This window comes from Musa acuminata, chromosome BXJ3-5 (assembly GCF_036884655.1).
Source record: "Musa acuminata AAA Group cultivar baxijiao chromosome BXJ3-5, Cavendish_Baxijiao_AAA, whole genome shotgun sequence".
Lineage (NCBI taxonomy): Eukaryota > Viridiplantae > Streptophyta > Magnoliopsida > Zingiberales > Musaceae > Musa > Musa acuminata.
The window spans coordinates 12,105,424-12,120,234 of NC_088353.1; the positions used below are offsets into that span (position 1 = coordinate 12,105,424).

At 45.0% G+C, this 14,811-nt stretch overlaps 1 protein-coding gene across 1 annotated transcript; it reads right to left on the bottom strand.

The window, feature by feature from the left end:
- Positions 1 to 5,565: 5,565 nt before the first annotated feature.
- LOC135638520 (glucan endo-1,3-beta-glucosidase 11-like) lies at positions 5,566 to 7,472 on the bottom strand. The gene is made up of 2 exons (XM_065151659.1): positions 5,973 to 7,472; positions 5,566 to 5,848 (listed from the first exon to the last, which is right to left on the bottom strand). Exons 1-2 carry the CDS (start codon positions 7,191 to 7,193, stop codon positions 5,771 to 5,773), a joined length of 1,299 nt encoding a protein of 432 aa, XP_065007731.1. The 5' UTR covers positions 7,194 to 7,472; the 3' UTR covers positions 5,566 to 5,770.
- Positions 7,473 to 14,811: the final 7,339 nt, after the last annotated feature.

Below are 14,811 nucleotides of genomic sequence, written 5' to 3' on the forward strand. Positions count from 1 at the left end.
AAGCGACATTTTCTGAAAATAAAGATGTAGCAAAAATGAATAACATGCAGATTTTGCAAGAAATAAACTATCAAGATATGGACTTCTATCTTAATATGCTCCCACTATTTTACTAACGAGTCACGCGACACCCTCAGCACGTGAAACGGAAGTCTCCGGCAGACTTCTAGTGGGGATCAGGATCCAATCAGCGTCTTAGTGTAACCTCGAGGGACTCGACCAATCACACTAAGCCTAAAAGGTAGACAACTCTTGCCGATCACAACTCCTTGTGATTCCCGTCCTGTTCGGCCTCCGAATCACCATGGCCTCGAGGGACTCGACCAACCATGATGCTCGGTTAAGTCAACACCTTCGTTACAAGATGAGTCTGATTTGATGATATACCCTCGAGGGACTCGACCAAGCATATCATGCCCTCAGGTCACCGGTGACATCTCTATGTCGTAAGCAAGATAGCGAATCGCGATATAGGTGAGTCTCGAGGGACTCGACCAACTCAACCTACACCGGGATTCGGTTCCTACTCATAACGATGGAAGGCCACGTGGGTCAATCTAATTGCCTCACGTTTACCGACTTAATATTATCGAGAGATGTTTCTATGATTTGGTCTCCTAATATGACATGTCACACATATGCATATTTAATATATATCTACATCGCATGCAAATATATATACATATCTAGTATGTGTATAAGCAATCACACCAGATGATCATGGACCACAACCTAATATGATTAGGCCCGAGCCAGTAGGCCTAATCACTCACATCAAGATCTATGTGTGCAACGGTGCATCTCCATGCCTTGTGATCGTCCATCTCGTCCTCGTCGGTTCCGTCGACATCTTGATGCATCTCCATGCATCACGATCGTCCGTCTCGTGGGTCCCGCTATGGCATCCACGCTCCCGCTGCGCCTCCTCATGTGATTACAACTTAATCATAGGCACGCAGGCCCGACAATAAACGAGAAATATAATGGAGGTTCGCAGACCTCAATAATAATAATCACAAGTACACACATCACACGGTCCATGATCATCCGTCCACACATCATACATCACATGTATAAATAATCATCATCATGTAGGACTACTAGATAATAATAAAAATAATAATCAACTAAACCTTTTAATTAATTAATATTTTCTGAAATCAGGGATATATAGGGAATTTCTCAATTCCTAAGGGTATTTTCGTAATTTGGACAAAAGACAGAAACTGGAATTTCTCAAATTCCGAGGGGCAAAACTGTCTTTTGCCCAGAAAACCCTAATATCCTTTGCCCTTTTTGCTGCTGCCGCCGCCGCCACCCTGCCGGCGGCGGCCTGTGCGGCGAGGGGCGGGGCGCTGCCCTCGCCTGCGGGCGGCACGCCGGCTGGCGGCGCTGCCGCTGCAGGTGGGCGCCCCCGCGGGCGTCGCCGCCTCCGCGGGCAGTTCTGCCGGCGAGGCAACGCCCGCAGGCGGTGCTGCCCCTGCAGGTTGGCGCCCCTGCGGGCGCCGCCGCCTCCGCGGGCGGTTCTGCCCGCTAGGCAGCGCCCGCAGGCGGTGCTGCCTCGCTGGCGGCCGCCCCTGCGGGGTTTTTGCCCGTGGGAGCAGCGGCCACAGGCGCCGCTGCCCTGCGGTGCCACAGCCCGCGCTGCTGCCCCGCGGCGCCTCTGCCCGCGGGCTCAGCGGCTGCAGGCGCCTCTACCCGCGGGCTGCCAGCCCCGCCGGCCGCAAGCCTGCTGCAAGCAGACCGCCGGCCGGCTGCTGCAGGCACAGCGCTTGCGCATGCGCCGGCGCTGTGCTGCCTGGCTGTGGCTGCGGCTGCCGCTGCAGGTGGCTGCAGGCATGCAGATCGAGGGCAGCAACTGTTGCTGCCCTTCCTCGCTTTTGCGTCAACGATTTTGACGTCAATATTCTTCCTAAACACAACACACGCAGTTCAAAACCAATCATTCGCACGAACAACCTGGCTCTGATACCACTGTTGGGAAATCATAGGGGGGGCGACATCATATGCGCAGCGGAAGAACAAGAAAACAAAAATCCCCGATTCCCAAAAAGATGTTCGTCGTCGTGCGAAGATTGGTGCGCAAAAATCCGCAAAACACAAAACTGCGTATAGAGATTGTGTTACCTAGGGAGATCGTATATCCCTGTTTCCTTGCAGATCCTTAGGAGAGGGTGAAGGAGGTCAAGCGTCCTCCTCTCTAGCGGTGATCCACACAGCAGGGTTGCGACGACGCTCCTCAAAACTCCAGGCCTACTCTGAGGTGGAGAGGGAGAGGAGAATAGGAAGGGCAAGCAAAGACTCTAGCCTATGAGGCTGTGAATCCCTCCTATTTATAGAGATCCCGTGTCAAAACCCTAATGGGTCCTTTCCCTAGTGGGTATTGGATCTGCATCCAATAAGACAAGGGCTCCGTCGGATATCTCATATCCGAACCTCTACTCATCGCAATGCCTACCATATGTGTGTGACCCTCTAGGCCCAATATCGAGCTGGCCGTGAGTCATACCTGTCAGAACTCCTTCTAACTCAGTGAATTATTATCTCTGTAATAATTCACTCGACTCATCGACTACCGAAGTACTAGGCCACTACGCCGTAGTCCCCAGACGATACAGGGGAATCCAATCCATTGGACCTGTCTGTCCTCAGTTACCATGTACCTATAGTCCCTCATCCATCTAATATCTCAGAGACCGTATATCGAGCATGGTGCTGTCAGACCCATACGGTTTCTACTCGAGTCTCGCTCTAATCGGATTCTCCCGGAGAACTCTTTCTCTCTCAACCCGAATGACCCTGGCCAGGGATTTGTCTGAGCAAGAACACATGGGATATTCCTCTCATGATACCGAGAGTGGATGATCCTCTATCGACACTCAATAGCCCTCGTAAGGTCGACTACCACTCCCAATGACCAGCTGTACTAGATCTGGGAACAGCCAAACCTATAAGTCTGGTATCAAAGAGTGGAGCACTCATACAGGACATCCTTGGTGTCTCAAGTCTAAGAACCAGATACACCACTAGGACTACGGAATCGTTGTCTGACAATAAGGCATCATCAACCATCCAGCATTCCGTAAGCGGATCAATCAGTGAACTCATTCTCCAATGAGCACCTGTACTGTATCCCTAGTGTCCCTACACGAGCAGCTATGAGACCAGCTGCATCCATCATATGGACGGGTATACAGCACACCAGTCTATCCGGTTATCACGATGTCCCTCTCGAGTAACCTATGACCGGGATTATTTAGGATATGTGTTTAAAGGTGAATCGATCTCATTATCGTGATCTCATCACGATCCGATTCCCATTGCACAAATCCAAGGACATCACAATATATATGCATTTATGCAATAGTTATAAAGTGATATACGCCAAGATATAATAAGCAAAAAGATTCTGTATCAAGTCACACGTGCCATCACTCACGTGATTGGCTTGCTGGGCACTTATGACTAGCATATGAGACATTCAATGGAGCTATTGAATTATTGAATCCCAGAGATGAGATCCAATAAGAGCTGATAAGAGATTATTGGGTAAAGATCTACTAATGTAATACGCTTCAGCAATTAGATGAAGATCCAATACCCAATAGGGCAGGATCCATTATGGTTAAGTTGACAAGGGACCTCTATAAATAGGAGGGAACCAAATAGTCATAGGTTAGGTTTTTTGGCTGTTACCTTCTATTCTCCTCTCTCCTTCCTAGCCAACAACCCATGTTTGGGGTCAGCCCCTTCTTGATTGTGAGGTGCGCATAGCAAGGAGATTTGAGTAATTATTTGACGAGCATCTTCATAGCTCATACTATGTGGATCACCGCTAGAGAGGAGGACACTTAATCTCTTTCATTCTCTTCTATAGATCTATATGAATTCAAGGATATATGATCTCTCGAAGTAATTATCTTATGTGTAGTTTTTAGTTTCGTATATTTTTACGTATCGATCTTTACATGACGATAAGAAACCTTTTTTTTTACGAAAAATCTATGATTTGTATTTCTATTCTTTCGTACTGTATGTGATGTTGTCCTAGATTTTTTAATAAAAATTAGTCAAAATTAAACTTTCTCATATTAAGTCAAAATCAAGGTTGATCATGTCAGAATCCATATGATTGATTTGAGATAAAAAAATAAATTTTAACTAAGTCAAAATCAGATTTAGGAAAAATATTGGTCAAAATTGATTTTGACCATAATCCCCTAGCAGCGTCGTTCCCCATGGTATGTTCTTTCCCCATAGCATGAACTACAGCATCTTCTTCGCCTTTGTTGGCAATGATATGCCACCATCTGTCCATCGCATAACAAACCATCCAAATCACTATTATTCATTACAGTTTGCCCGATTTGTTGCATCGCAATGCCTCGTCGGTTGCCCTTTTGTGTCGTCACTAGGAGCAGTACCCAAATAACTGCCACCCAATAAGTCTTTTGGCATCGCTTAAGGAGCTGCACTGTTGACCGTATATGCCCAACCAGCGCTGTGCGTAGCCATCTCACCGTGGCATCTCCATCACATAGTTGTCATATGACCCTCGGCATTTTTCCCAAATGCTATGTTAGCTATCCACAAGCAGACCCAAACCACCAACATGGGTCACGTGGCCTCCGACAACCTTGCCGCTAACAAGCATATGTCTATAGGAAATCATTATATATTAACACACATTAACGCTATCATTTTGACTCTCTAAGACGTTATCAATAGTAGTCCATTGCCCATGGTAGGATCAGCGACAAAGCAAGTCATAGACATGTCTATGATAAACAATTACGAGAGTCACTCCTATTAAGATCATCCTAATAAAAAAAATTACTATAATTATACTTTCCTTTTATGGACTAATAAATCAAATCAGAAATCTAATCAAGACTATAATATATCTTATTCCAATTAAATACGATCACATAATCTAACATATGAAAAATGATTACACATTTTAATGGCATCAAATTAAAGATCACATGAACATGATAAAAAAAAAAAAAAAAAGAGAGCCATTGAGTTAGTTGAAAAAGAAACTTCATTAAATATTTTTAATTAAGATTGGTGAGGATGAGCTGAAGTACTAAAGTAACAGGTTCTTTGCAATATAGATTTTCTTAAAATAAATAATTTACTTTTACTTTTCTTAGAAATATAAAAATATATATTTTTTATCTTCTTATACGAAAGAAGTTGCCAGGTTTGACAAATGATTGGTGGTAAAAAATTTAGAAGATGTTGTGGATAAGGACATAAAAAATATTATTATTAAAGGTGAAACCAAGAGAGGTTGGGATATGAAGAGATTAGAAGTGATTAGGATAAATAAAAAGTTTTCTGTGTGTACGATTACCCGTTCCCTTCTCTATTGCAAGGCTTTGGCCCATTAAAATGACGTCGGGGGGTGGAGGTGGGACGTCCAATGAGCACAATCTACGAGGCATCACGTGAACCACAACTAACCTCCACACAATGCAAAATTTGGAACGCTTTCCCCAGCGCCGGGCACCAGTGAAAAGGAAAAAAAATAAAAATCCAAATAAACAGCCACAAGTCGCCTTGTTAAATTACTATGATTACGTCTTCGCCAACACGAACACCACCGACGAATAGTCACAACGGTAATCTAAAGAAATAAAGATGAAAGAGTAACGCGGAGTAACTACAAATTACAAATCGTACAAAAGTTGTCTAAAGCAACGTTTTGTTTTTGGATTATTTTTTTCGCTGCAGCACGCCAGCAAGGTTAGACTGGGGTGGGCTGTCAGAATAATCTCAAGAACACACTCACTCCTGCGATCGCCGCAGCTGCAGCCACTGCCGCTACCCTCTGCTGCAAGTTCTGTAGCCAATTGCCTCTTAGTTAGAAATAAATTGGAAATGTAAAGTGGGATATATATAGTAAATACGTGTAAGAAATGTGCGGTTCGAAAAAAAAAAACAAGTGCGGTTCGGCTGGATCGTACCGGCAAGGCGGTGGAGATGCTGAAGTACCCGGACTCCCCGACCAGCTCACCGGGTGAGCCCTCACCGCTGCCGCTTCTTCCGCCACCCATGCCGGCGGTGGACGTGGAGTTGCCGTCCTGGGGTACTGCGAAGCCGACGAGCTGGTAAGCCGGGGTGCCATCGGGCTTGAAGAGGCCGTAGTTGCGCTCGGAGGACGGCCCTGCCTTCTGGTTCTCGTTGAAGAGGGCGAAGACGTAGGCTCGGAGCGGCATCCCGGGCACTAGCGGCGTTCCCTTCTGCCCCGCCAGCAGCCGCATCAGGTTGCCGTTGTACCGGGCCGCGTTCTCCGGCGTCGCCCCCGTCTCGTTGGCGTCGCCTGCAGACGGCCATCCCGTCTCCGAGACCCGCACCTCCACCCTGCAGCCCTTCGAAGAGGGCGCAGCTGCCGCAGAGATGGCGTGGTACATGGCGTCAACCTGGGCATGGAGAAGGTTGGCGTAGCGGAGGCCGGTCGCCGCGTCCCTGAAAGCAGCGGCCCCCGGATCGAGTAGCGCGTACTCAAGCCCGACGCCGGAAGGGTCCTCCGCGTAGGCAAAGTAGGGGTATGCGTTGACGAAGAGTGGGGAACCGGTGCGGGCATGGAAGGCGAGGAGAGGGCGAACGAGGGGGAGGAGGTCCGGGCGAAAGACGGCGGCGGAGGGCGGGTAGGACGGGGAGGCGAGTACAGCGAGGGAGTGGGTGGAGGTGACGATGACGTCTCGATCGAGGCTGAGGGCGGCGAGGGCATCGTGGAGGTTCTCCATGGCCGGGGCGAGGCAGCGGGCGAGGACGGAGGCGTTCGTGCCGGTGAGGACCTCATTGCCGACGGTGACGGCGGCGATCTTGGTTGCAGGGACGAAGGCCTGGATGTGGGTGCGGGCCCATGCACGGGCCTCAGCAGGGTCAGCGGCCACGGACGGGAGGCAGCGGTCGGGGAGGCCGACAACGAGCTCGATGCCAGTGTTTGCAAAGGCACGGAGCACGGCGGGGTCGGCGTCGTAGAGTCGTACACGCCCGATGCCGATGGAGGCGAGGAGGCGGGGCACGGACTCGGGCTGGGGTAGGTTGTTGGCCACCCGTCCGTAGTTGACGCCCGCCAGGGAGGCGGATGTAGCAGCGGAGGGGACGGAGAGGGCAATGAGGAGTAGGAGGAGGAGGAGGAGGGCAACGAGCAATGCCATCGTAGAGGAATGCGGGGCCATGAGTGTTGCGCTCAGGCCCCGGAAGAAGGAGGGTGGAGACGAAGTGACGGCGGAAAGGTCGAGTGATTAGAAGAGCAGAAGTTGATCGAGGAGGAAGGAGGTGCAGTACAGCTGGGCTATTTTGTCTGATGATGGCATGAAAAGGGAGTGACTGTATGAGAGCAAGTGGAAGAGAGTGAGTATGCGAGAGGACAGACGGAATCCTTGCGGATGGGATATGTCAGACGCAAATTTACAAATCCGATTTGGAAAAGCGTCCCTACAGAACTCGAGACTGAGACCGTGGTGGTGCACATGACCGGGGGGCCGCCATGAGGGTGTGGGACGGGAAGCGGCACCACCTCGCCTTGTCGGGTCCAAGCAGTGAGTGAGTTAAGCATGGCACTTGTACCGGGCAGCGATAGTTTTTTTCCCGTTATCGTCGAACGCCCACGTGAGTGGGGTGGTGGGAAGGTGGAGAGTGGCGCTACGGGCATATATGTTTTGCTCTTTATTTTTCTATATTAAACAGCACTCACTCGTGGCATTTGGGCTTCCGATGTGGGGTGTAAAAGGGCATGATGCCTCAGCTGTGGGTGGATCATTCCAACTCCATTCTCCATTCTCCATTCTCCATTCTACTTTATTGCATTGTCCAGTGGTCTTGCACGATGCAGATGTGGCTTGTCCGCACCGCACGTCGCTCACCATCGAGGCCATCGTACGCCAAGCGAGGGAGATGTGATATTTGATTTGTGTTCCTGGATACTTGTTCGATCTTTAATTGGGTTCTTATTATGTTCTGTAAACACGACGTTCATCGTTCTCCATAAATTTATAAACAGGTCGGTCTCAGATAGATAGTCATGTTAATTAGAACTTCACAGGGTAAGGAACTGTGCTGCTGCGTTTCTTGGTATGAACTGATAGAATAAGAAATAAATCAGCGATTATTTGTGCCGTGAGACTATCGAGGGAGGCATCCTGACCACCTTTCTCATTAACATTTAATATTTTCAGAGGCAATGTAGTAAATGTAGTCCAGAATCCGCCTTTAATTTTTAATGCAGGTCGGACAGTTTAACCTGGGTCTTGCATTTCCAATTCAAGTCTATCTCAAAGCCCAGAGTTAGTTAGGTGTAACACGAGGAAATCATCATCTCTATATTGAACTTTATGATCCATCCATGTCGGCAAGCCACTATGATTCTGATTATTTTGCAAGGTTGATAGAATTAAACTCAAAATAATGCATGCCTTCAATATGCTAAAACCTCAAGCAAGCTACGAAGGGTGATTGATTGCTGAAGAGAAACACTGGTGGAAGTTGAAAACCAGTAAAAGGTGAACAGAAAACATATGAATGCAAAATCAGCAGAAGCAGAAGAGTCTTGGGAAAAACATTTTTCTCTGTGTCTATCAGCATTAAACTAACTAACTGACCTGTATGGCTTAATAATTAATGTCGTCAAGCATGTAATTTTCAACTTTTCTTAATTAATGAACTTTCTTCCTTTCAAAAAAATAATAATAATAAAACAAAAAACTCATCAAGCATGTTCAGGAGTAAGTAATCTATCAGAATTCATCTGTCATGTGCGTAAAATTTCTTATTCTTTTCATTTTTGTAAACTTGATGAGTTTTTTGGTTTTATTTTTGAAACGAAGAAAGTTCATTAATAAAAAAAGTTGAGCATTACATTCTTGATGACATTAATTATTAAGTCATCCAGGCCATGTGTTATATATATATATATATATATATATATATATATATATATATATATATCAATCAACTAAATAAAGTTGATTGATATAAACTCCGCTAACCAACTGGTTGATGGAAGTTAATGCACGTTTTCTAAAATTTTAAAATAAAATATTCTTGAAATTTGAGTAGGATTTGTGGGTAAGGATTTGGATGATGAGAATCAAACGGTGAAAAACAGTGTTTTTGCTGAAATTCTTAGAAAATCTCAGTTTTAAAGGCACTTAAAAAACTCGAAGAGGATAGTTTAGAATATAAAATTCAAGTAATACTTTTAGAATTTATACTTATTATTTGGTATTTGACTATATTTATTATACCAAACAAGACAAGTGTATCTCTTACTTTACCAGGAAGAGCAACAACAATACAAGTAATTATCATAAACATTGACGAAAGTGTTTTATCGAGAAAAGCCCAACTTCTTTTTTCTTTCTGCACAAAGCTTTCATGTTTTTAATTTGCTCTAAAGGACAATCTCAGAATTTCTTAAAATCAAATCACTCTATGGCAAAGGATAAAAATTTATGGTTTCCTTGACTAATAAATCGTCTATGAATAATAAATATTTACTTCTTTGAGTCAGATCCTGAAATTATTAGGATTAACCGGTAAAAATTAAACGAAGAATATAAAAAGGTAGAAATTGTAGAAGAAACTATGAAATATATAAGATGTAATTGTCTAGTTCATTTTGATAGTGAGCTCTTGATAGCTATTTATATATACTCATTATACATATTCATCATGGAAGATTTTTCTCAACTGCTTAGAGATTTTCTTAACTATTTTGAGGAAATCTTATCTACTTATCATGCCCCCGCAAGATTGAGCTTCCATCAAGGATGCCGATCTTGGACCGATGAGATGAAAAAAATTTACGGGCGAGAGGTTTTGTGAGTGAGTATGCTAGTTGATCAACTGTATATACGTGAGAAACACGGAGTTGATGTCTAACAACTTGATCTCGTACGAAGTGGAAGTCAATGGCTATGTGTTTCATGCAGGAATGAAACACCGGATTAGCACATAAGTAGGTAGCTCCAATATTATCACAGTATATTGTAGGAATAACCGTAGAGTTGACGTTGAGTTCCTTGAGCAGATTTGTGACCCAATTGAGTTCAGCAACGGCGGTGGCGATGACACGATATTCAGCTTCAATTGTAGATCGTGCAACCGTATTTTATTTTTTAAAACTCCAACTAATTGGAGTAGCTCCAAGGAAGACAATGTATCTTGACGTAGATGTTTTATCATCAAAGTTTCCTGCCCAATCAGCATTAGCAAAGGCATGGAGTTGGAGTGAAGTATTTTTACGAAGAAAAATGCCATGATTAAGAGTCCCTTTAAGATATCACAAAATTCGTTTGACCGCAGACCAATGTGTAGTAGATGGTCGATGCATGAATTGCGATAATTTATTGACGGCAAATGAAATATCTGGACGGGTGAGAGCCAAGTACTATAAGGAGCCAAGGACTTGTCGATATTGAGTCGAATCTGTAGCAGAACTTCCATCACATAATTTAAGTGATTCACTAGTAGAGAGAGGAGTTGTAACCTCTTTCGCATCTTACATGTTTATCTTTGATAATAAATCTTGAATATACTTTCTTTGTGATAGGAAGAGACTTGAAGGTGTAAATGTTGCTTCCACTCCCAAAAAGTAGCTTAAAGTTCCTAGATCTTTGAGAGAGAATCGATCGGCTAAGTGTTTTAGAAATGCCTGAGTCTTCAAAGGATCATTTCCTGTGACAATAATATCATCCACATATACTAAAAGATATATTATGCTTTCATTGTGTTGGCAAATGAATAACGAGGTATCAGACTTGGAATTGATGAAGCCAATTGAGGTAAAAAACGAGCCAAGCTGGTTATACCAAGCCCTTAGAGCTTGACGAAGTCCATAAATAGCTTTTTGAAGTTTGCAAACATGCATCGGATATTGAGGATGAACGAAATCAAGAGGTTGCTGCATAAAGACATCTTCAATAAGTGTCCCCTGTAAAAAGGCATTGTTAACATCCAATTGTCGTATGTGCCAGCCCTTTGAGATGGCCAAACTCAGGATAAGACGGATTGTTGTAGGTTTAACAATGGGACTAAATGTCTTTGTGAAGTCGATACTAGGTCGTTGATGAAACCCTTGGCGACTAGACGTGCTTTATATCTGGCAACGGATCCGTCAGGGTTCCGCTTAATTCGAAAGACCCATTTACACCCTATGATATTTTGTGTGTGATGAAAGGGTACTAAGGACCATATAGAGTTATGGAGGAGAGCATCATATTCATCACACATGGCTTTACGCCAGTGAGAAGATTTTTGAGCTTGAGTGATTGTAGTGGGTTCACTAGCCTCAATTGAGGAACTTGTTATAGCATGTAAGTCAAGGACTTGACGTGGTTTGACAATACCACTTTTGGAGCGTGTTGTCATTAGATGTTTAGGGGGGATAGAAGTGGTAGATTATGTTGGTGGTATAGCCGAGGGTGAGTCACTGTCATGGACCGGGCCAACCGTCGGCATGACATTGTTGAATCTCGTATTTTGATGATGAAACTACTTGATATATGTTTATGATTTAATCTGCGTTTTGAGTAACGCAGGATGCTTCGATCAGGATGAGACAATTAAAGCAGGAAAATCATGTTGTGCCGAAGGAACATGTCAGAAGATTGGACGTCGGGCCGGTGGATCGGTCGACGTATCGACAGAAGGCTTCGGGCCGTGGACTCGGGCATCGGGCCAAGAAGAGCGGGTATTGTGCCAAGGATATCGGAGTTGCGGAGTCAACTGGCCGATTGGGCAATAGGCTGCACGAGAGGACGATGCGCCGAAGAATCGGACGAAGCGTCGAGGGACCAATGACATGTCGGACAACTTGGTTAATTGCTTAGGATTAATTGTCTCGATTGAAGTGTTGTTTTGTTGTGCAGGATTAACTATGATAACGATGAAGACATAAAGCGAAACAAAGTGTCGGAGTCAAGCGCGAAGGATTTGTTGCGAGTTTGAGAGTTCGACGGAAGTCCGAAGATTCGTTGGGAGTTCGCGGAGCTCGCCGAGAAAGATCGGAGCTTGCCGAAGAAGCTCGTTGGAACTCGCTAAGAACAAATCGTAAAGTCTAGGAGCTTGCCGGGAGTCCGCAGAATGGTTTCCGAGAGTTCATCGGAAGACCGCCGGAAGTTTGCCGGAAGCTCGCTAGAAGAAGTCTTGACTTGCGGACTTTGTAATAGCTTAGAAAATGTCTTTAAATTCATAGTTAGCACGTTAATTAGGGTTAGGATTAGGTGTTAATCCTATAACCCAAGTAGGGGCCAATTAGGCCCAAGTTCGGACTGGTTTGGACCAAGTTTGGAGCCAAACCAAGTGAGCTGGAATAGTGAAGAGGTGCCACCTCTCCAGCCTGGAGGTGCCACCGCCAGGGTTGAGAGGTGCAACCTCTCCAGCCTGGAGGTGCCACCGCCAGGGCTGCGAGGTTGGGAGGTGCAACCGCCCCAGCCAGGAGGTGCAACCGCCTGGGCTGTGGGGTTGGGAGGTGCAACCGCTCCAGCCAAGAGGTTGCACCGCCAGAGCTCAAGTTCCGAGCTCTGCCAGGCGATGCAACCACCGAGCTCAGTCTTCGAGCTCTGGCAGAGTGGTGCATCAGCCTGAGCTCAGTCTCGAGCTTTGCCAGGTGATGCATTCACCAAGCTCAGTCTTCGAGCTCTGGCAGAGAGGTGGATCAGCCTGAGCTCAGCTTGGAGCTCTGCCAGGTGATGTAACCACCGAACTTAGTTTCGAGCTCTGCCAGGTGATGCAATCACCAAGCTCAGTCTTCGAGCTCTGCCAGGTGATGCAACCATCGAGCTCAGTCTTCGAGCTCTGGCAGAGAGAAGCAATCGGCAGAGCTCAGTCTTCGAGCTCTGCCAGGCGGTGCCACCTCTCCAGTCGAGAGGTGCAACCGCCTGATCCCAGAATTCTGGGATTTGATCGATTTGATCGTTTTGAGCTCGAATTTTGAATTGGGTTGGGGCCTATAAATACCCCACCCATTCAGCACTGAATTGAGCAAGAACTGACCCGAAATCTTGATCTTTTCAGTGGTTCTTAGAGCTCAAAACTGCTAGTTTTCCTCCTCCTTCTGTTCTTCAAGTTTGAGTTGAAAAGAGAGGAGAGAAAACATCTGTAAAGGTTGTCTCCTAAGCCTGTCAAAAGGAGAGAAATTGTAAGAGGGAAGTTTGGCCTTCGCCCATTGAAGGAAGGCACCTAGTTGACGTCGGCAACCTCATCGGTGGAGGAAGCCAAAAGTGGAGTAGGTCAAGGCTGACCGAACCACTCTAAATCTCTGGTTTGCGTTTAATTTCGAGCACTTTATCATTACTGCAAACCTCCCTCATCACTACTGCTCTCTGCGCTTTCACGAACAAGTTCTAAGAGCTGTTCTTCCAAATCTGCATTCAGACGTAACTTCGTATTTTCATACATTACAGTTTACGTTTACGTTTGATTCTGCAGAACTGTTTTCCGCGCTTTTGCGAACGAGCTTCCTTGCAGTTTACGCTTACATTTTAATCCTATTAATAACTGCAATCTGTCCTCTACGATTTTACGAACGAGTTTCAACATTTAGACGTAAAACTGCATTCAGACGTAAATCGGCTTTCCTCGCTCAATCATCAGATTTCAGTTCATGTTTACGTCTTGATTTCAACTGCATACTGCCTTCTGCGAATATACAAACGAGTTTCAAAGTTTAGACGTAAATCTGCGTCTAGACGTAAAACTGCGTTTAGACGTAAATCTGCGTTTAGACGTAAAACTGCGTTTAGACGTAAAACTGCGTTTAGACGTAAATCTGCGTTTAGACGTAAAACTACGTTTAGACGTAAAACTGCGTTTAGACGTAAAACTGCGTTTAGACGTAAATCTGCGTTTAGACGTAAATCTGCATTTAGACGTAAATCTGCGCTTAGACGCAAAACTGCGCTTAGACGCAAAACTGCGCTTAAACGCAATCTGCACTTAGATACAAACTGAGAATTTGCTCTTGCATCATAATAGTTTTTGAACGTACGCAGCTTTTGGTTTTTAAATTATTATAAGGTTTCCGCTGCACTAATTCACCCCCCCCCTCTTAGTGCTCTTGATCCTAACAATTGGTATCAGAGCGGGGTTTTTCTCATTTCGGATTTACACCCGAGAGAAATGACTTTTCAAGAGGGCTGTTCGGTCTTTCGTCCACCGTTCTTTAACGGATTGGACTACACTTATTGGAAAACTCGAATGAGAGTTTTCTTAATTTCTCTAAATCTGGATTTATGGAATATCATTGAAAACGGTTTTCAACTTCCCTCCAAACCGATGAACGAATGGTCGGTTTTGGAGAAGAAGAATTTTTCTTTAAACGCAAAGGCTATGAATGCCTTATTTTGCGCATTGGACAAAAATGAGTTCAATCGGATTTCTACGTGTGAAACGGCTTTCGATATTTGGCGCACTCTTGAAATCACGCACGAGGGAACTAGTAGAGTCAAAGACTCGAAAGTTAATATTCTACTGCTTGATTTCGAGCTTTTTCATATGAAACCAAGCGAAACCGTTGTTGACATGTACACCCGTTTTACGGATGTCGTCAATGGTTTAAAATCACTTGGTAAAAGCTTTTCGGATTTTGAACTCGTTAACAAAGTTTTGCGCTCACTTTCTAAAACTTGGGATTCAAAAGTAACTGCTATTCAAGAATCAAAAAACTTGAACCATTTTCCACTTGAAGAACTAATTGGTTCATTGATCACATATGAAATGACGTGCAATGCACGTGAAGAACTTGAGAACCACCTTCCAAAGAACAGGAAGGATTTGGAACTCTGGACAAATAAG

Bases quoted from the DNA above. Each gene is read 5' to 3' on its own strand.
- LOC135638520 (XM_065151659.1), bottom strand. From the start codon at position 7,193: ATGGCCCCGCATTCCTCTACGATGGCATTGCTCGTTGCCCTCCTCCTC. The intron at 5,849-5,972 runs GTACGATCCAGC...AATTGGCTACAG, and splicing joins GCATCTCCACCGCCTTGCCG to AACTTGCAGCAGAGGGTAGC.